The sequence below is a fragment of the Zonotrichia leucophrys genome, chromosome 13 (assembly GCF_028769735.1).
Source record: "Zonotrichia leucophrys gambelii isolate GWCS_2022_RI chromosome 13, RI_Zleu_2.0, whole genome shotgun sequence".
In the NCBI taxonomy this organism is placed as follows: Eukaryota; Metazoa; Chordata; class Aves; order Passeriformes; family Passerellidae; genus Zonotrichia; species Zonotrichia leucophrys.
The window spans coordinates 13,723,018-13,744,776 of NC_088183.1; the positions used below are offsets into that span (position 1 = coordinate 13,723,018).

The window sequence follows — 21,759 nt, forward strand, 5'->3', positions numbered from 1 at the left end:
GGTCTCTAATTCAGCACAGACAAAAGATTTTATGAAGTTCTCAATATAAATACCCAGAATACTCTTGGCACAGAAAATACCTTTCCCAGAGCCTGTACAATAGTCAGTTGTGGAACATTAAATGCAATCAGGAGCTGAAATCTGTAGTGGATGGGGGCCAGAGTGAGTCACGTAGGCTCAGGTATAAAATCCGTATCAAAAGTAGGCACTCCAATTTTGACAAGAGCTAATGAGTGTGCTTGTATGTGATTGTGTTACAGCTCCATGTCAGCCTCTGATCACCTTCACACACCTTAGCCAGCTTATCCCTGTCCCCCTTGGGATGTGGTCTGCCATACCTCGCTGTCACAGCTGGGGAGAAGGGAAAGCAAGGAGCTCAGAGCCTGCAAATTCCATGGTTTGAAAAGGCAGCAGCACCCCTGTAGGTGCCCATGTACACTGGAGCCGGGCAAACATTGTTTTTCAAGGTTGTTCTCACCTTGCAGCCCTTTGGGTCAGCCTGGCTCTGAGCAAGGAGTGGTTTGGGCTTAGGGCATCAGTTCTCCACAGGTTCTGAGGGACCCCCAGGCTGGAGCTACCCCTGCAGTGGGTTCTGCAGTGCTGCTCTCAGGAATGAGGCTTTTCCTCATGCCAGAACTCAGCAGCACAGGGATCCCCAGTGGGCCAGGGAAGTGGGGTGGCTGCTTCACCACTCTCATCCTCCAGGGTCCTTTAAAACCTCATTGGGAAATTTTTGGGATATTCAAAGGCACAACCAATCTCCAGGTTCATTCTACCTTACCACAATTTGAGATTTACAATCCAGCTTGTCCTGAAAGGCAGTTTGGGTTACAAAAATATTCTGTTGTGCTCACAAACTGGCTCAAAAGCCAGTGTTATAATGAATATCCTGATGGTTTATAGGGCTGGAGCAGGAATAGAAGCATTCCCTTTCTTGTGAGCACCAGGAACTTCTGAGGAATTACTTTGAATGATACATGCCAATATAGATAACAGTAATTAGATCAGCTACAAAAGTGTGAAAAAATGGGTTAAATATTAGATAAACTTCCTGGTAATAAGATATCCTGGGCTGTGGCATAGCCTGCCTGTGGAAGCAGTTTTGCATGCAGTTTTAGAGCTCAATTAATATATTTCTGTGTTGGCAGAGAAGGCCTACTCTTTTGATAATCTGATAGAGCATCTCTAATTCTTTCACCTTGGGTATATTAATACTGCACATAATTAAAATCGGTTCATGATAAATTAACTAATTTGCCCTTAGAGTGATCAAAGACCCTTTTGCCCTCAGGGTTTGTAGTAGCTGCTGTTCCCCCCCCCCTCCCCACCTCCATTTTAATCATCAGTCTGAAATGTTTATTGGAAAAAGAAAATTTTCCAGGAATTAGGCTCTGAAAGTCCCCAGCTCCTGCAGCTAGTGAAGTGTAAGGATGCCCTCTGCTGAGCGTGGGCTCAGGAGTTCTGGGTTGGAAACAGAATTGTCCCTTGCTGGGTACAGAAAGCATTGGCTGAGCAAGCTGGATGTCAGGTCAAAGTTCACTCATTCTGATGTGCATTGTGAATTGAACCCAAAGCACAACCTGCAGGTATTGGAGAAGTGTGGGAATTGTAGATAATTTACTCACTGGGATTTATAAACCCCAATAGCTCAGGCATCAGCTTTCTGCAGAAATATGCAGCATCTTTCTACTTCTGCAATCCAGTAACCTGGACATGGTGAGAAATATATTCAGTGATGCTGGAATACTGGTGCTGAGAGGTTCTAAACACATTAGAACAGTAATGTGTGGTAAAAAATATCACTGTTCCTCCTGAGAGCCTTTTTAGTCCTTCTAATGATGGTCAAGAGGAACACAATAATAAGGCAGTCATAAATATGACATGCATGAGTAGGTTAATCTACTTTCAAGTATTTCTTTGAAGTTTTCTCTGTGCCGTGTAGTGAATTCTGCCAAAAAGCTTGTGGAACAGTTCAGAGGAAGGTGAGAATTGTGTGGATCCATTAGCCAAGTGAACTCTTCAAGAGGGATACCATGTCACTTCATTTCTGAAAAGATTTGAGAATTCAGAAAAACCACGAACAGCAATGGGAGAGCTAATCCTGTGCTGCCAGTTTAAATCAGGTCAAAATTTCCTATTTCTTTCATCTCAGTTAAGGCCAAGTCAGGACTTGTGTTGGTCTCAAATTGTTGGAGGAGGTTCAGCACCATCTCAGCTCCCTCTCCAGCCTCCTCCCTTTAGCATGCAGAGTATCAGAGAGGTCACTGCCCACTTGAAACTCAGCTCTGTGTGCCAGGAAAAGCAGCAATATTTTGGTGAGGCAAGTGGTGAGGGTTTGTCATTGAATTAACCATATAAATAATTCAACATACCTGAGGAAATTTGGAGGATGACAAGCTCAGAAATATATATTAAAACCCACAGTACTGAATTCCAATTAAAATTTATGTTAATAGCAGAATTTTCTTTTACAGAAGGTACTTTTTTTCCTAGCTCTGGTTTTAATCAGCTGAGTCTAATGCAAATAAATGATTCTGTAACAATTAACTTCATATATAATGGTACAATTTGGCTGGGAAAATGGGCTGAGAGAAACCTCATGAAGTGCAAGGTCCTGCACCTGAGGAATAACCCCAGGCACAAATGTCACTTGTGTCACTTATTTGTCCAGTGACTGAGCACTGGAGCAGGGTGCCCAGTGAGGCTGTGGAGTTTCCATCCTAGAAGACATTTCTAAAGCTGTGTGGGCAACCTGGGCATCCAGTATCTGGTAGCCTTGTTTGAGCAGGGGGCCAGGGCTGATCACCTCCAGAGGGGTCCTTGCCAATCTCAGCCATTCTGAAATAATAGTCCAGATAGCAAATTAGGCAAACATGGCCTAAAAGCAGATATATTCTGACAGTAACCACTACACTTTCATGCATGGAGGCAGAGATTTCAGAGCAGCAGCTGTGGATGTGAGCAGCACAGGGGGGTGTAAGCCCTTGATACCCAGCAGCAGTGCCCAGGGCCTGGCTGTGTGTGCTGAGCAGACCCAGAGCTCACTCTGCTGTTGCAACAAGCTGGATCAGCTAGTTCACATGAGGTGAAAATATCCTAAATCCTGAAGCTTGCCATCTGAGGATAAATTACTACAGGGGAATAGAGCCATATAAGTAATAATGTTAGAAAAAGTAAATTGTGTTATGCTCTATGCCTGTCTTTTCTAAATATTGTTTTAAGATGCATCTGAGAGCATCTGAGTCTGACTTCAAAGAACTGCAGCAAAACCTTCTTACATGGAAGGAATCACAGGCAGCTTTTTCCCTGCTGTTGAGTGGAGATGTTTGCAGCCTCCCAGGTCCTGAACTGGCAATTCAGAGCAGTTTGATTGCCTGCTTGATTGTTTGTGAGATAACGGTGAGATTGGCAGTGGCAGGGTAATTTACTGAAGATTGCAATGTCAGACAATATCCAAGGGGGCTCGTGAGCATAAAGATGTGATTCACATGACTGACAGGAGCCTGAGGGATTGATATGCCCATTCCAAGTTCAGGGTGTCATCACAAGTGTTTGGCTACAGCATCCCATAATCAGCTGCATGATGAGGTCATTACAGGCAGAACTTCTGCTCACCTCTAATAACAGCTATGCCAAAATATGATGCAGCTCAATAGGTAAATGTAAATTTGTCAGAGGGAGTCATTTATATCCTGTGGTTTGCCTGTGTTATTTCTAGTGTGTTGATAGGGTTTCCTTGCTTGGTGGTCATCTGAGAACTGGGTGGACTTAATAGTGGGCAAAGCTCAGTTCAGAGTTGTAGAGGTCTCACAGACTGGGGGAGAAGCTGAGGAATTCTCAGAGCTTAATAGGAAAACTGCCTTGAGTTATACCCTGAAACTAATGATGTCCTCAGAATGATTATATAAAGTGGGGAGAAAATTAGATGTAGCAAAACAGAAAGATCCTGCAGCCTTGTTGGAGAGAATTTTAAGATGAATGGAGCTCTTAATGTGAATAGGCGAGTGACCTTAAAGCAACATATAGCTCTCACAACAAGGTAGTTTGTCTGACTTAAATCTCCTTAGAGGCCTGAATGAAACATTGTCAGCATAACTTGGCAATTTTGTTTTTAAATCAGGTCAGGCACAGTCATTTCAGGCACACAGAATGGGCTGGAAATAAAAGGCTAATTGTAAAATAAGAATGTTTTTTGTAGTTTTAGATTGGGTTTTTCCTTTAGGTTGTTTTTTTTTCCAGTTATCACTGTGCTGGTCTGTTGTGCACTTGAAAATCCTGAAAATGCATGAGTCATGATCTTAACCTGAGGTACTTTTGTCTGCTTCCATACTGGAATGCTCTCTCTCGTGTATGATTTTGAATGTATGTCCAGGCCATATTTGTATTCAAAAATCCCATTGATACACCTTGGGAAGTTTTACAGACATAAGTGGACTTCAGATTGGGCTCCTGGTTCTTACCGGAGTAGATGAACAAATGTCTGTAAATTGTTAGCGATTATAATATTTCAAAGCAAATGGTTAATAATTTCTAAATTATAGTAGAACTCCATTGAGAGAACATATTTCAGTTAAATAATAATACCAAATGAAGAGATGATGATAGAATTGTTACTGTATGTGCTGTTATTGTTATTTATCTAAATATACAGATTGATCTCTCCCTTGATTCCCTTTTAATTTCTGGTGTTAAATTCTCTCTTTTTCTTAAAAATGCATCTTAAAAATATTAATGATAGATAACAATCTGTAATATGATGACTGAACCCACCAATTTTGTGACTGATATTCCTTGTCCAAGCATGCACACAAGCTGTGAGCCAGGTATCCATGGGAGGTGGGAATTCCAGCAGCCCTTCCCTGGGAACTGCCAAAATGGCTACAGTGTAATTTGTGTTTTACTTTGGTAATGATAGCTTTGTCATCTCCATCTCCTCTCAGCTCCTCAAATAGAACAAATAAAATCAAACAGCGTGATTCTCAAGACAAAAAACAAAAGAAAACAACCAAACAAGAAAATAACATAAACAGAAATCCTTTATTGTTTCCACTTCCTTTTGCCTAATTTCAGCACTTGACAGATTTATTGAGATTTATCCTCATCTAACCCTGGTTTACATTAATTGTAGTGGTTTTTAAGGAGTGTGCTCCAAAGACTCATCCTCATGGCACTGTTGGCTGAATTACCAGGTTTGGGGCATGGGGATGCTATGAAGACTGAACTTTAACCATTTTTCCCAGTGCCTTAATCTTTCCATGGGTGTTACTGCTCCACAGCTCCGTGCTGGATCTCAGTGATGCCTGTTACCTTTCAGATGGCCTGGTGGACTGCCTGGACCCTGACTGCTGCCTGCAGGCCACCTGCCAGAACAGCCTGCTGTGCCGGGGCTCGCGGGACCCGCTGGACATCATCCAGCAGAGCCACGGCGCCGCGCCCGCCGTCCGCTCCTTCTACGACCGCATCAAGCTGCTGGTGGGGAAGGACAGCACCCACATCATCCCTGGGGACAACCCCTTCAACAGCAGGTGAGATAGCCCCTTCAACTGCTGGTGAGAACCCTTCAACTGCAGGGAGTAGCTGGGAACATGACACCTGTCTTGGTTTGAACAGCCAAATGTCTGTTAAGGAAGGCAGGAGCCTCCCCTGAAATAGAAAATGTAACCCCCCTCCCTCTGAATTGTTATAACTTTGAAATTAAGGGGCTCTCAGGCAAAGATATGGGTGCAGGAGTAACAGTTCTTTACTAGAAAAACTAAAAATAAAAATGTAATAGTACAAACAACAAAAAAAAACACAGAGTCAGAACATGCCCTGCCCCCCTGTGTGTCAGGGCGGTGTCCCAGCCCCATCCCATGGGGGCTCAGCCCTCCTGCAGTGCCAGCTGTGGCTCTGCTGCAGCAGGGATCCTGCACAAGGGGGGAGTTTTCCTCTGCAGCTCCAGGGCTGCTGCAGATGGGCCTGGGCTCCCTCTGGCCATGCAGGGCAGCAGAAAGCTGCTCCTCTGGCAATGCAGGGGGCAAAGGCTGCTGTGCTGTGCCAGGCTCAGATTGGATCCAGGTAGGAATGCTTGGCTCCTCCCCTGGGCGGAGCATCTCCCCATGGGATGCTGGGATTGGATCAGCCCTGCAGGGACACTCAGTGGCCATGGACAGCAGAGATCTCCTGGAGGGAGGGTTGGCTGGGGGAGAGAGAAAGAAAAAACTGCCCATGGACAGCAGAGAACTGCCCCAGCTGTGACAGATGGGAATAGGATACACAGCCCCATTTTCAACCTAAGACACACCAGATCTGTGCATTGCATGGGAAAATTTCTGCCTGTGATTCTGTTTGTGGTTTAACAGGAGCTGCTGCTTGCAGGTGCTTCATCTCAGGCATTGATCACACTGAGGCCACGCTGGTGCAGTTTATGATGTGGCCTCTATTTTATAACAGAGTTTTATTAGCATTTCAACAGTCTGGCAGCACCCAGAAGAAGGTTTCTTCCACTGAGTAGGAGCTTCTGGGGTTTATATTTTATGAAGACTGCACTCTAGAGGAAGGGAAAACACTAACTAGTTCCAGTTCATTTATAATGTAGTGCCATTAGCACAAATTTCAATAATGGAATAACATTTCAAATAATTTTAAAAATCCATTGATTTATGGAGTTTTATTATTTATTCCTTACATTAAACCATTTTACTTGTAGCATTGATCCACCTGACTGGGTTTTCTTTTTCTTCTTGTTTTTTTATTTTTCTATGCGTGTTTTCTAAGACTATTAATTATATATTTGCAATGAATCTGAAAGCCAGCACATCATTAATTAATATTTGATGCCATTGTATGCTTACAAGAAGATTGGTATTTATCAATATTATATAAATAGGTCTCCATGGAAAGATGCTAAGAAATTGATGAGTATATTATTTATGTTCATATCACCAAAGTTAAAACTGAAGAAAGAGCTTCATTTGAGATAACACCCAAAGGATTGCACTTCATTAGAGGAAGTTTTCTCAGTCAGAATCCCATTACAGACTTAGTGGTTGATGTAGAGCATGTCCCTAAATATTTGTCTGTGAAAAGAGGATCATGTTTCTGGATACACCAGGCAGGTCCCCATTGTACTCACCCCTGTGTTGGGCACAATCATTTCCATATTCCATCAGGAAATCCCCGTTGGATGCTACCCTATGCAATATACATTTTATGCTATTCTATAAAATACTCCATGCATACACATGTGAAGTTGTTAAAAAAATAGAAAAAAATTGTTCTGCTTTCACCTTTTTTTGATCCTGGAAGTGTTTAAGGCCAGGTTGGACAGGGATTGGAGCAGCCTGATCTATTGGAGAATGACCCTGGCCATGGCAGGAGGTTGGAACAAAATGATCTTTAAAGTCCCTTCAAACCCATTCTATGGTTCTATGAATTAGTGCTCTAAACTAAACAGAAGCTGAGCAGTTCAATCCTGAGGCTCCTTTAAAAAAAGACTCATTGGAAACCTTAGTTTTGGGGGTTTTTTTATGTTCCTCATGGTAGGACTCTTAGTTCTGTTTTATTCATCTGAGCTACACTGCAGATTTTAACACATCTTTGCAAATGACCTGTTAATGATGTCAAAATTGGCCTTCACCATTAAGTTTTGAAGTTATTTCTGATAATTCTATGGCTCAGCTGCTATTTTTGATACCAATTTTAGGCAAATCTAATGTATAGTGTCAAATTGTAAGGTTTAGAACTGATGGCTTTGTCATTTAAAAGTGCCACAAAGTTGAAATCCCAACTTTTCCATATACTGAAGCTGCCATAGTCTCAAAAAGTAGCTCCTGTGTTTGTAAGCTGTTTGCTGAGCTCAGTCTGTCATTCCATTGAAAGACATGAAAAAGTGAGACAAAATAATGGTTTGGGGTTTTTTTCCCAGTCTTAGTTTAAGAAAAAAAAGATATTTCCTACTGTAAAGGAATAAATAACAAAATGTATTGATTGCTAAAATAGGTAAATCTCAATGATTTTTTTTTCTGTGCAGAAACAAGATTAAATGATGTTTCCGGGGGGGAAAAAAAACCACATTTAAATTCCTTGGTAAAAAATTATATAATTCCTGTATCAGTTCAGTTTTTCTGTTACACTTTTAAAAGATTACCAAAGAAAGGTGATTGTATGTGTGACTATTAGTCAAAACATTGCTTCTTATAAGTCCATATTTTAGCTACATTTTAGCTTATTCTAATATCTATTTTGTTCCTTATTTAAAATTTTAGAAATAAAAAGGAATATTATTGACCAAAATATTTTATTCAAATTATTTCCTAAAATACTAAAATTGAAGGTAGAAAAAATTAAGTCATGGGCATTATTAGTTTTCTTCTGCCATCTGACAATTTCTTTCTAAATTTTCTTTCTGCACAGTTTCCCTAGAGAAGCTTAAGTGACTTTTTTTCCTGCATCTACTTCTGTGTGTTTGTCACATAAAATAATTCAAGCAAAATGAATAATGCCAAGACAATTATCTTGGTCCAATGTGTTCCCAAGCAGATTTTTCTCAACAGGTTTCAATTTCTATTAAATCCCATATTCTGCTACAAAATGTTGATTTAGCAAATTAAAAATTGACCTGACGGGTCAAGAAGCACTTGAAAGTCCTAAAAGGAGAGTAACAGAAATGGCTCGTTTTTATTAATTAGATTTTTTAACTGTAGTAGAGAAGAAAATATTGCACCCTGTTTGGAATAAAAATACGAGGAAATAGTAGTTAAATAGCCAATATAATACAGTTAGAAATGTACCTCCCAGCCCCTGAACATCTCAGAGTGAGCAGAATAGAGGTGCAAAGCATCCCTGGTGTGGCTGATGGAAGGAGCTGTCCTGTGCCAGGGGCCCAGACCGGTGAATATATAAATCCTTTCACCCATGACTACAGCAAAGTGCAGTTTTACAATCCCTGAGATTATGGGTTAAGAGCAGTTCACTCTCCCTGTTTTCACCTTCTCCAGTTTTCACATTTCTAGTGTAGCAATGGAAGCCATCACAAAGAGCTTTTCGTTTTCCATTGCCCTTTTACCAAACAGTTTCTCCCTCCCCATTCTGCCTCTCTCAGGGCTCAGGAAGATGGAAGGGAAAGGAGCCAGGGGCTGGGAACTCCTCTCCAGCTGGGAGCAGCAGCACTTTGTGCCTGCTGTGCACTTAGCAGCAGCAGAGCACTTGCCAAAGAGAAAAATCTGACTGTGCCTCTTAGAGGAATAGCTCATCTTCATCTCCCTTAGGTTAAACAAAGCTGCTTCTCCTGCTGGCCAAAGAAATGCTTTGTCTTGCCTGTGTGTAAAGCTGAACTTTAAACCAAATCCTCCTTTTGGCAAAGTGCAAGCAAGGGTTCCAAACCAGGCTGGAATGCAGTGTACAGGTATCAGTCACTCCCTGAGATGAGGGAATTTGAACCTTGATGTGAAGAATTGGTGATACAAAAGAGGGATATGGCATTGTACCACATTTGTCAAGTGTGTCAGGCACCCACAGGAGTGGTACTGTGCCCTGCAGGGAGGTTTTGGAGTCTGAGTGGCTGCAGGGGCACAGCTTTGGTCTGGCTGAATGGAAGGGAGCTTTGTACTCTATAAAGCCTCATTAGACAATGAGGCAAACCCTTGTTAGGCAAGAAAAGCACTGACTGCCATTCTGTGTGCACTTCTCACTGTATAAACAAGCATTTTCTTCATTTAGGTGTATAGAGGGAGCTGGGCAGTATTGTGGTCCCTCAGTATTCTAAAAACCTTTGGAGTAAACTGTATTTAGAATAAATGAGGTACAGGTGTTCCACTACTTCACTTATAAATGATATAACCTCCCTTTGTAATTAGCTTTACTACCTTTAATTCTCTTTCTTTTGCAGTCTTGTGTCTCTGATAAGAGGCCAAGTGGTGACTACAGATGGGACTCCCCTAGTTGGGGTCAACGTGTCGTTTGTCAAGTATCCAAAGTACGGCTACACCATCACTCGCCAGGATGGCACGTGAGTGTCCCTCTTCCCTGAGCCCCTGGGTGCTCTGCAGGGTCTTTGCTCATTAACAGATGGTGTGATCTAATGGAACCATGTGGCACCAGGCATTGCCTTCCTCCCAGGGCAAAGAGCTATTAAGTAAACACAAAAGTAATTTTTCACATGGCGTTTTGAATAGTAACTGCATGTAAATACGGACGAGCTGACTTTGATAATGACGTGTTAGCAGGCACACTCCTTTCAAATAAATTGCTCTATATCTATGAAAACATTTGTGGGCTACAGCAATATCCAGCTGAGACAAGAAATATTTTATTTTAAAATGCAGAGCAGGCTAACACTTCTAGGAAAGAAAGAAATCATCATTATAGAATAGTATATTTTGTTAAAATTTCCCTTCTGTTTCTCTTTGCTTTTCAAGAGACACTCTCTTTTGAGTTTCTTCAGGGTAGAATGTAATCAAAAGATTCTAATTGAATATATTTAGACAATTTCCTGCTGTGCAAAAAAGTGCTTTTCCCCCCTTGTATCAGCTTATTTGAAATGCACACAAATTCAGATAAACAAAAGTCATTGTGTCATGGTTTATCTGGTTTACTGGCTGTGGTAACTAAAACAGTTTATCTGGCACAGGCATTGTAAACATTTGCCATTTTATCTTGATCTTGCATAAAAACAATGGAATTTATATAATTAATAGGAGTTGACTGAACTATAGGGATTATTTAAGTTCCATACTTTCCAGAACATTAATCTGTTATAATAAAAGTAAAATGTTGATTTCAGTATTTTAAAATTGCAGTAAATGGTGAGCTGAACTATATTTAAATCTGCATAGATTATTGATGTCATTGAGTAATTTGTTATGTTGCCAGCATTTACATAAAACAAATGATACCTGTTTCTGTTGTCAGAACAACCTGGAAGCATTTCTCATTTAAGCCAGGTTTGAAATGCCTGTGCAGCTCCACATTACTGCTGTGATTGTGTAGGGAGTTGGAATTTAGGAAATTAGGTTGAAACACCTAATTTCTCTTAAAAATGATAGATCAGTTATCTTGGGGACAGGAACTCTTACTTGTAGAACACTTCTCATTACTATTCCCTTACTGCCATGTGTCCCATTCTATATTTGATGGACATGATCTTTTAGGAAAGGAATAATTCAGTGTTCTGCTCAGGATGCACTTGGCTTCTCTGCTGTTTCTATATAAAAGTGACTTGTAATAATAAATGTGGTGGTTTGTTTGTTGGGTATTTTTTAAATTATTTCATACAGAATTTATAATTTTATCAGAATGAGCTTTGTCCGAGTGACTTCAAATCATTGCTTGTCTTGGCTGGTTTTCAGCAGTTTAGTTGCCAGAGGTTCACATCCCATTATTGATTGTTGGAACCATGACATTTAAAACATAATCATGGTCTGCTCACTCTCCCTGCCTCTGGTGATGTGGGGAGAGAATCACAAGGGTAAAAGTAAGAAAAATCTTGCATTGAGATAAAAACAGTTAAATAACTGGAATAATAATTATAAAAACTGTAGTAAAAAGGAAAATAACAGAAAGATAAGTTAATTCCCAGCCAGGTTCTGAGCAGCTTTTCCCCTAGTTTATATAATGGCAATTATATATCACTGTATATTACTATATTACTGTATGATCTGAGATATCCCTCAGTTCAGTTGGGGTCAACTCTTCCAGCTGTGTCCCCTCCTGGCTCTCATTCTGCTCCCTGGTGTGATGGGGTGAGGAGGAGGAAAGGCCCTGACTCTGTGTGAGCATTGCTCTGCTTTAATAAAAGCACCCCTGTGTTATCAACATTATATCCTGAGTCCAAAACTCAGCACTCCGCCAGCTACTAGGAAGAAAATTAACTCTATCCCAGCCAGAACCAGACAAATACCCTTTGCTGTTGGTATGCCTCTGAGGCTGTTTCATTAGCCAGGAGTGTGACTACTGGAATTACTCAGTCTTGCCCTTCTAAAGGCCACACTTTTCTAGGTTTGACTTGGTTGCAAATGGTGGAGCATCCCTGACGCTGCACTTTGAGCGGGCCCCGTTCATGAGCCAGGAAAGGACAGTGTGGCTGCCATGGAACAGCTTCTATGCCATGGACACGCTTGTGATGAAGACAGAGGAGAACTCCATTCCCAGCTGTGATCTCAGTGGCTTTGTCCGTCCTGACCCAGTCATCATTTCATCACCACTTTCAACTTTCTTTAGTGACGCTCCCAGCCGCAATCCCATTGTGCCAGAAACCCAGGTAAGAACAGTGTGAGTGAGCAGGGTGGGGAAATCAGTGGGCAGGTGACAGTTCTGATCCAAGCACAGGTCACCACGTGTCCCCTGCAATGGCTACAGCAAATGTCTCTGCAGAGCTGCATTTGTTCTGACAGGTGCCAGGTTTTCTAATGAGGGCTGCAGGTTTATGTCACCCAGACACATTTATCTTTGATCACCTTGCACTCTCCCATTATCATACAACATATCAAGTATATCTGTGTATTTCAGTTGCCAGCTTAGGTGTTTCAAGAGAATTTTGCAAAAGCTTGGCATGTGGTGCTGGCCACAGACTGTTTCCTTATTTCTTAATTAGGACAAAGGCAAACTCTGTTGGTGCTATTTTTTTCTCTGCTGTATTCAGTTTCATACTGTTAGTGGAAGTTGTGGGTTTCTATGATATTTCTTATGTTACCCTTGCATATAACTTGCAGTAATAAATGTTTGTACTTATTTGCCATTTTGCCACCAGTGGGCTCTTAAAAAGTTGTGTACACAGACACCAAATAATTATTTGTCAGAAATGTCACCTGAACTGTGTTGGTTTGATGACATCCACTCCCAGTAAGAGAAAGACATAAGCTCAGAAGAATACACAAGGTGATACATTAAAAAAAAAAAGAAAAATCATTAATGTAAAGTGTTTTATGTCTTTCCTTCCCAGGTTCTTCATGAGGAAATTGAGATCCCTGGCTCTAGTATAAAGCTCAGCTACCTGAGTTCCCGCACTGCTGGATACAAATCCTTACTGAAGATCATCATGACCCAGACCCTGGTGCCACTCAATCTGATCAAAGTTCATTTGATGGTAGCAGTAGAAGGGCATTTGTTCCAAAAATCATTTCAGGCATCTCCCAACTTGGCATATACATTTATCTGGGACAAAACAGATGCCTATGGTCAGAAGGTTTATGGGTTGTCAGATGCTGTAGGTAAGTCAGCATACACAAGCTCCAAGACTTTCCAAGCAACACCTGTAATTCTAAATAAGAAAACTGCAAACTTCCTTATGGAGGAGCACATGTAGACTGAACATTTCTTGTCTCCCTAACGCAATTTATCTTTGTATTATGGTTCTTTTACACATTCAAGATAATATTCAGAGGGTCTAAACTCCATCAATGTGCCTGAGTTTCCTGCTCAGTACCTGACTTAGAAGGTTTAAACCAGGCAATATTAAAAACTGGCCACAGGAACTAAGGGGAGACCTAATCCATCATTATAATTTTGTTTTCTTTAGTTATAAAATGATCCTCGTGCTGGACTGGCTGGCAGTCTGCAGTGCATTTGGGTTTTCACACATACCCTTATTGTAGTCTCTTGTGGTATAACACATTTGAAATGAAAATGCTGTTCCTCTAATGCTGTTCAGTCTTGTAGTTCTACAGCTATTTTTAGTTAGCTTGGTTCTAGTGGGTGGGAAGAAGAGCGATCATCATAATATTTTTCAGTTTTCATTGACTGTCTGAATAATTTTAATACAGCAGTGTTAAAAATGAGCATCAGAGCTGTGCCAGTGTGGAAAGAGTAGCTTTTTTTTTTTTAATCTTAATTATTTTCTATACTTTCTAAATTCTTCTTTGCTATAGGTTTACTTTCTTATGTTATTGCATGGGATATTGCTTTCCAGTGTAATTGTGCTTAAATGCACACAAAATTTTCACTGCCCTTTGGTATATAGTATGTAAAATGAATATGCTGAATAAGTGCTGTGAACATCTGGCTAATTAAGAATTTATCTTGTCCTGCTATCTGATACTTTTAATTATTTAATAAAATTTTACTGTATTTTAAAAATTTTATTTCTCACTCTCCTCTCAGCAAACCCATCACTTCCCAGTGTGAGCTATTATAATAGAAGTGATCAGGTCCCTGCAGAGTACATGTGAATGAAGTTTTAAATTTGTGTCTAGTCAAAGATCTGAAGATAATATTGTAGAATAAAAGTGAGGAATATAATCACTCCATCTTCTTGAGGAGGCTGGGGGACTGGAATACTCCTGCTCTGGACATTTAATTCAGTGTTTGTTCAGCAAGTATATTAGATTTTATTTCATTTCAGTGTCTGTGGGGTTTGAGTATGAGACTTGCCCCAGTCTCATTTTATGGGAGAAGAGGACAGCACTGCTGCAAGGATTTGAACTGGATCCCTCAAACTTAGGAGGATGGTCTCTGGATAAACATCACGTTCTTAATGTCAAGAGTGGTGAGTTAGTTCATTCCTTGTGATTGCTGTCCTACATGGAGTTTTTATTTGCATTAAACTTGCAATTTCTCCACTCTTTTTATTTCATCTTTAGCTCACTAAGATATGAGGCATGTATCAGTTGTCAGAAAATTTCTGTAGAATTTTAACACATTTTTTACTGTTCTAGAAATGCTGAATTTCTTAAAGTCCTAATCTTTATCCTTTGTTCTGTTTTTCATTTATTCCCCTGTAATATCTTTCTGTCTTCCCTGTTTTCCTCATGTTAACCACATCTATTCCTGGTTCCTTTTGCTTGACCTCCTTTTCCCCCTAACCTGAGATGCAGCTTACAAGGAGTATGAGTCTGGGACAAGATACTGAGTCTCCTTTGCCTTTCTCAATAGTCACCTGTTTGTTTTTTCCTCACCTTTTTTTTTTTGTCTTCCCATATCCTGATCTGAATCTTCACAATCTTTGTATTTTACCAACAACTCTTTGGGAGCTGAATGCTCAGAACACATTTTATTTGTTCCCTGCAAAATGTCGTTTGCAGCCTTCCTGCTGCTCATTACCAAATAACAAAATGTATTTCTGTTTAATAAATCTAAATTATTGTTCAGAATTGGCAAGATCAGGCTATTTGAACTCACTTGCAGTGCTGGGCAGTGGATCCACATTTGGGTCCACATGCCAACAGAGAGTGTTGCCACCAGTGGAGAGCCAGTTATGTTAGGGTCATGCAACTTCCTTCCCACAAGAACATGAGGCTGAAAGTTTCCAGCCAAATTTCCACAGTTTCTGATGACACAGAATATGGTCACACTGTCAGAAAATCCACTCCTTTCTTGGAGCAGGGGTCTGCTCTTTGAACAAATATTTTGAAGATAAATCCTATCTTGAAGGTATTTTCTTGAAGTCTAATAGAGATCTGTACCACCAGCTTCCCTCTTGCCTTTTATCATTGATCCTTAGCAGCCCTTCTGGGAGTTTGATATTTCTCCTATCTTTTCATTTTCTGAGCTATCATTTTCTCTGGTTCCTCCATTTCTCATTTTTCATTTTCCATTAAAAAAGTGTGAAGGACTGAGAGGTGGAAGGAGAACAGTAAGGTTGGCACAGAATTCCAAACAAAACATGATACAGGAAACTGGAGTGAGACACAAATAAGGAGCAGCTCTTCTCCACCCACTCAGAAACCTAAACCACAGTCCCAGGCCAGAGCTGTGTGGCAGGGTTTTCTTTCATAATGAATACCAAAGGACTCTTGAGTGTAGGTTTGGGTCTGTGGGTGTGTATGTGTGTGGGTTTTAACACTGAATCTTCATTACACCTTTATTTTTACAACTGCAAAATCCTCCTGCTCTTTTTGCACCATTGAAAAACCGAATGCCAGAGTCATTTCAATGTACAGTCCTTAAAAGCAGCTGTTGAAAAGAAAACAGCCTCAAGTCCCCTGCAATGAACAGTGGTAATAACCACTTCTTCTCCTCTCTGTCCTTAGGTATATTGCACAAAGGCAACGGAGAAAATCAGTTTCTCACTCAGCAGCCAGCTGTGATAACCAGCATTATGGGCAACGGGCGCCGCCGAAGCATTTCCTGTCCCAGCTGCAATGGCCTGGCAGAAGGAAATAAGCTCCTGGCCCCTGTGGCACTGGCAGTGGGTATTGATGGAAGTCTCTTTGTTGGGGATTTTAACTATATCCGCCGTATCTTCCCCTCCAGGAATGTCACCAGCATCCTGGAGCTGAGGTAAGGCTTCACCTCAGCGCTTCGCTTCTGGAGCCTGTGCTCAAATCAGCCTTTACCATTACTTCTTATAATTTTGAAAAACATTGTCACTTTCAACCTATTTAAATTCCAGTGGAGAAATGGGGCACAGAAATGCATAGTTCAAAGTCTGTAACTTAACCTGAGCAGTGACTAAAGTGAAGGATTTAAGAGCAGAAATCAACTTGTGCAGAAAGTACAAAGCATCTCTTTCTGTCTCCTTAGTAATCACTGATTCTGTCCTCCCTCAGTGCATCTTTTAGCTTGGTTTGAAAAGTCTAGAATTGACTGCCCTTAGGTACTGAGCCACAGTGACAGGCAGAGGTGTAACAATCTCATGAGGTCAGAGGGAAGCTTCTCCTGCCAGTGGTTTTGAGATCCACTTTCACATTTCTTCTCCATGCTTGTGAGTCTATTTCTGTAGGTTGACAAGTGCAGTTCAGGTTGACATACAGATTCATTTTGCATCATCAGAACTCTTTTTAAGATTTTAACTCTTTCCCCTTGTCCCGTGCCCTGCTCCAACCTTAAGATTTGATCACTTCATAGGGAAGGCATGAGTGTAGAATGTATACCACTTCACCCATTTCTGTTCCATCTCCTTTTTTCATTTTGCCAGGAGAGGCAAGAGCTATTGCTTCAAACCCTAACTCATGTAACTGACCTGATACTTACAGCACTACTGAGTATTTGCAGAAAAATGAGGAAAAATAGCATGCCCTGGCTGTCTGCTGCCCCTCCTGGAGCCCACTCAGGCAGCAGCATTGGTGCTCCTGGAAATTGGATACAACTGCAAAGTACATTGAGTGAATTTAGGTCACAAGTCTCTTTTTAATGATATGACTAATAAGCAATTCCTCTGCTTCCACATTTAGTTTTTAATTAGTGGGAAAAAGTGCAAAATTATTGGACTGTTAAAGAATAGGAGGCCTAGCTCTATTTTACACCTCTCTTCCATTCATGTCATTCTGTTGATGTCACTATTGTGAATTCTGATTCTATAGAAAAGAAAAGAGATCTGATTCAGGCCAATTCAACTCTGAAATCACTCTCTGACACCTACCTCATACACCATCAGGCTGCCTCATTATATTTTTTTTTTTAAAGTCATGGATCATCCAGTGCTTTCTGCTAGCAGCTCAGTTTAAACCACAGAAGGTAGCTGGCATGGAAGTGTGACCTGCTATAAATATTTATATCAATATGCACTATAACTCTGCATTATACAGAATATGCTAATTATTTTTTTCTAAGTTGTTCAGATCATTTTATCTTTGTAGTAAATAGGACTACAGCTTTATAGGTGAGGAGAAACATTTTCAGATTAGGATATTTCTTATAGTGCATTTTTATGCACCTCACCAATATCAGCTAGTGACAGTTTGCTAGCCCACCTTGTGTTTGAAAATATTGCCTCAAAATTTACAACAGTATTAGTGTGAGTACTTTGCTTCCTCTCTCTGTGAGAGATTGAGAGGGAGCTTGGGTTTTCATCACAAGGGAAAATTGAAAAGGACATCAGTAAAATAATAGAGGATGGATTTTTATCTGCTGTTGTCCACTTCCTCCTTTATGAAAGTCTGTTTTCCATGGCATAGTTTCTTTAGCTTCTGTTATAACTAGAAGCAGTTAACAATGAAGCTGATGCATTGTGAGTGCTGTTGGACAGCTGCAAAGGACTTGACATACAGATTTTTAGGATTTGCATTATGATGTCTTTTAACCCCCGTTCCTCTAAAGGGAATTAAGGTCCATTCCAGCAAACATAATCTATAGCAGTAATTGTGATTCATTGCTCATCTTGAAATCTGCATGAGTTACATGGGTAAGAGTTTGAAGATTTGAGCCATTTAAGTGTGAATGAGAGTAGAGTCTTCAGCTCATATCAAGTAATTTGGATTATGTTGCAATCAGTACATCCTCAAATATTGCAAACCAAAAACATCGCTTTGTTTAGATTTCACAGCTGATGTCCTTTTGGTTTCACATAAGCCCCTATAAATCTTGAGTGCCTTTATGTGTCAGAATATCCCATTGTACATATTTCCTTCACACTGTGCTTTGTGAAGGTGCCTGGTTGAATGTCCAGCAGGAATTTGGGCTGCAGCACTGCACGTGGGGCTGCAAGCTGGGGCTGTGCCTGGAGTGCTGCAGCCCAGGAGTCACAAACCCCCTTGCTCTGTTCAGTGCATATTCCTGGATGGAAATTACACCAACACAGTGAGATGCTGTGTGAGTGGAGAGTGTGTTCATTTTCTTGTGGGAAGTAGAGAGCACTTTTCCTTGGGCTTTGTGTCTGGGCAGTAAGCTGTGGATCAGTTAATGCTGTTTATCTCCCATTGTACAGTACCTTACTGCTCACTTAGAAGGGGCTTTTTTACCCTGACATTGGCTTTATAGACTTAAACAGACACCAAGGAGCATCCAAACTTGCTTTAAGCAATTATTTTAGAGACTAGGAGGAGAGAAAAACAAACTGCATAGTAAAAATGTGTCTAGAAATAGCCTGTTGGAAAACTACATTGATTAAAGAGGCTGCCTCCAACTGGCAGACAATGTCCAAAACCAGTGCTTCCCCCTGCCCAGTTCTGTATTCAGAGAACTGCCAGTTTCTCTCACTCCTAGCCCCCAAGCTACACACATTTCCATGGGAAAATTCTTTCAGTGGTTCAGAAAGTTTCCTAAATATGAGGGGAGGGGGGTGGGGGCAGGGGTGTCCTATAGGGAATTAGCTTGCAGCTCTACCCCTCCCAGTCACTCTTCATCTGGAAACGAAGCTAAGGCTAGTGCTGAAAAGAGATATCTTCTCCTGTGTCCTTTTGTAAAATAAAACAAATACTATGTTTGCTTTACCATCTATTCTTCAGCTAACTGTTTGTTCTTTTTTCTTCTGTTCCCTTTCTATAAAGAAATAAAGAGTTTAAACATAGGTAAGACATGAGCTCTTTCCCATATAATTTGATATGGTTTGTTTGCTTCATTGTGTTTGCTTTTTGTGTTGTGCTTCTTGTGTAATGTTATGTTCTTCATGTACCATATATAGAAACATTTTTATGTGCTAATTGTGTGTTATGAATATGATAAGCATTAGCAATTACGAAATGCAGTCAAAAAGCAGCCAATAAGTCCTGACAGTAATTAGAAATTTCTAGTAGAATGCAAGTATAATGAACCCCAAGCTAACTTCTAGATAAACACCTCTCCCTGCTGTCTATAATTGGTCTAAATGGTCAAGGTAAACTACAACACCATTTTCACAAATGCCAGAAAGGTTCACAAAAGCACTAATGACTGCATATAGGTCAAAAACTCATTTTCTGGTCATTAATGATTTTCTGAACCTGCTGTCTTTTGCCATAATTTAGTTTATATTTCTTTTTTCAAACCCATTTAATAGCCAGCCTGTGGGGCTGGCTGTGTGCAAGCACTAGAAGCAGTCACTGTGAGATTCAGGAGGGAGGCCTGACCCTCCTGCATGTCAGGAGGAGAGCACTAGGACTTCTGGATGGCTGCAGCATAGGAAACACTTGTGCCTCCTGACATGCCGCACCTGGGACAGGGAGGATGTTCACCCTGGAGGAAATTAAGGGCAAGAACATGAAGAGCTCTTGTAAACTGTTTCATAGTGTCCTGTGCATTACCCTTTTTAAACCATACTTTCCATTTCTGTGACAAGTTGATGGAATAGATGGTCTGGACTAAACAGGATCATTTCCCCTTAACAATATATTTTGGCATAGCAATGCCCCTAACTGTTCTTATCTGGGTGAATTCATTCACAATTTGCTGATGATTATTGGTGACGCTGGAGGCTCCTCATTTGCTTCAACTAAGCCTAGTTAATTTTCCATCTGCTTAGAGATTTGCTCTGGACAGCTTCTCTTTTGGTAAAGCTTAAAGAAAAGCTGCTCTTGAAACAGAATTTGATGCACCTGTGAGAAGAACAGGGAGAATGAGCTGCACTTGCTGCTGGGGCCCAGGCTCCCTGAGAGAGCAGAGTGAGGCTGCAGGTGGTGTGACCACACATTCACTCGGGGGCTGGAGGCACAGACTTTATTGGCAGTGGCCTCTGAGCTACCCTGAATGCCATGGAAAATCTTTTAAAGCAAGTTACAATCCTTGGCCTTGTATAATTCAAGTGAAAGATTGCAAGGGTGCAGAGAAAAGAGAGGCAGAGGTCTTTAATTGCTCGGATGCCAGTTTGAGAAATATTGAGTACTCATTTATAAAACAAATCCCTGTTTGAGGTAATAGTCTCATTGATTCTTTGGGAGCACAGTGAGTGCATGTTACCTTCCAGGAGTCATTTTCTGTCAAATTCCCTCAAAAATTTGCTTTGAGTTTTTCACTATCTGTTACCTGACCTAGTTCAGGAAAGAGGGGAGGAGTATGGAACAGGTCTGCAGCTCCAGTGAGCTGCTCTCTGATCTGGAACCAAAGCTTGTGACTGATCCCTGGCACAGCTGCCCTGGGGGAGATTCCAGAGGAGAAAGGCAGGGTAAGCTCCATGGATGCACCATGACTGCAGGAGAGGAGAGGGAGTATTCCCATATCCCATGTTCTGCCATTGCTCTTTACCCTGACTCATGTCTTATCCCATCCTAGGGCTGGCTGAGGGAAGGCAGGGGTGGGCACAGCCTGGCAAAATCATGTGTAAAATAAGACAGACCCTTCCATTCCTGCAGGGTGGCTGCTGCTCCCCTGGGCACTGTGTGAGCAGCTCTCTCTCAGCACTGAGTCCAGCAGGACCCTCCCTTCCAGGTGCCAGCAGCAGTGTCTGTGCCCAGCTCCAGCCTGTGCCCAGCTCCTGGAGGTGCCCATTTGGCCAGGATGGGGGATGTGCCTTTTTGCACAAGGGCCGTGCTAAAGGCACCAGCTGCAGGGCAGCCTTGAGCTAAGTCTGGGTGTGTTTGTGAGGTGCAGCACAACACCAGTGCCACAGCAGAGTGTTCTTCAGTGTGAGGGGAAAGCATGGTGGGAGAACAGAGCAGAGTTTGGAAAGGGTTTGGAAGCAATGACAGACATGCAGGTGTTTGTATGGCTCAGATACCTGGGAGACTGGAGGAATCTCTAAAGTGGAAAGAACTATTTTTCTATGTTGCAAAGAAGATGGAGCATTATTTTGGAGGGATGAGAAGGACTGTGATGAGGGTGTAGTGAAGAGGTGCAGTCTGCTGCTGAAGACAAACCTGGGGAATAATGAGATTGTCCTCTAATCTCAAGCATGTCACTAGTTTCCCTGCATAACTTTGTCTACACCACTTAACCTCTCTGTGCCTCAGTTTCCTCCTCTGTAAAATGGGTGCTACACCCATCTTTTTAAAGTACTCTGAGATCCATGCATGAAATAAACCTGCCAAGTATTTTTTTTTTCGTTTATTGTATTTTTTCATCTCTAATTTCTACACTCCTAGACTTCAGCAGATGGTATTGCCTCTGCCTACTGAATTGAGATCCAACCAATCTCCTTCCTACTTTCTACAGTCTTAGAACAAACCACTATTGACCTAAACCCATGGCATGTCAAAGACTGGCATAGAGGAAAAT

The 21,759-nt window shown here is 41.3% G+C and overlaps 1 protein-coding gene across 6 annotated transcripts in view; it reads left to right on the forward strand.

Moving 5' to 3' along the window:
* TENM2 (teneurin transmembrane protein 2) overlaps positions 1–21,759 on the forward strand; it is a 675,237-nt gene that overhangs the window by 626,330 nt on the left and 27,148 nt on the right. For 4 of the 6 annotated variants that reach the window (XM_064724588.1, XM_064724592.1, XM_064724593.1 and 1 more), the window contains 7 exons: positions 5,315–5,525; positions 9,869–9,988; positions 11,977–12,238; positions 12,920–13,187; positions 14,318–14,461; positions 15,945–16,194; positions 19,122–19,142. In XM_064724588.1, coding sequence (XP_064580658.1) covers positions 5,315–5,525; positions 9,869–9,988; positions 11,977–12,238; positions 12,920–13,187; positions 14,318–14,461; positions 15,945–16,194; positions 19,122–19,142 — 1,276 coding nt within the window. The remainder of the gene's footprint in view (positions 1–5,314; positions 5,526–9,868; positions 9,989–11,976; positions 12,239–12,919; positions 13,188–14,317; positions 14,462–15,944; positions 16,195–19,121; positions 19,143–21,759) is intronic. The other 2 variants (XM_064724589.1, XM_064724590.1) reach the window with 1 other exon arrangement.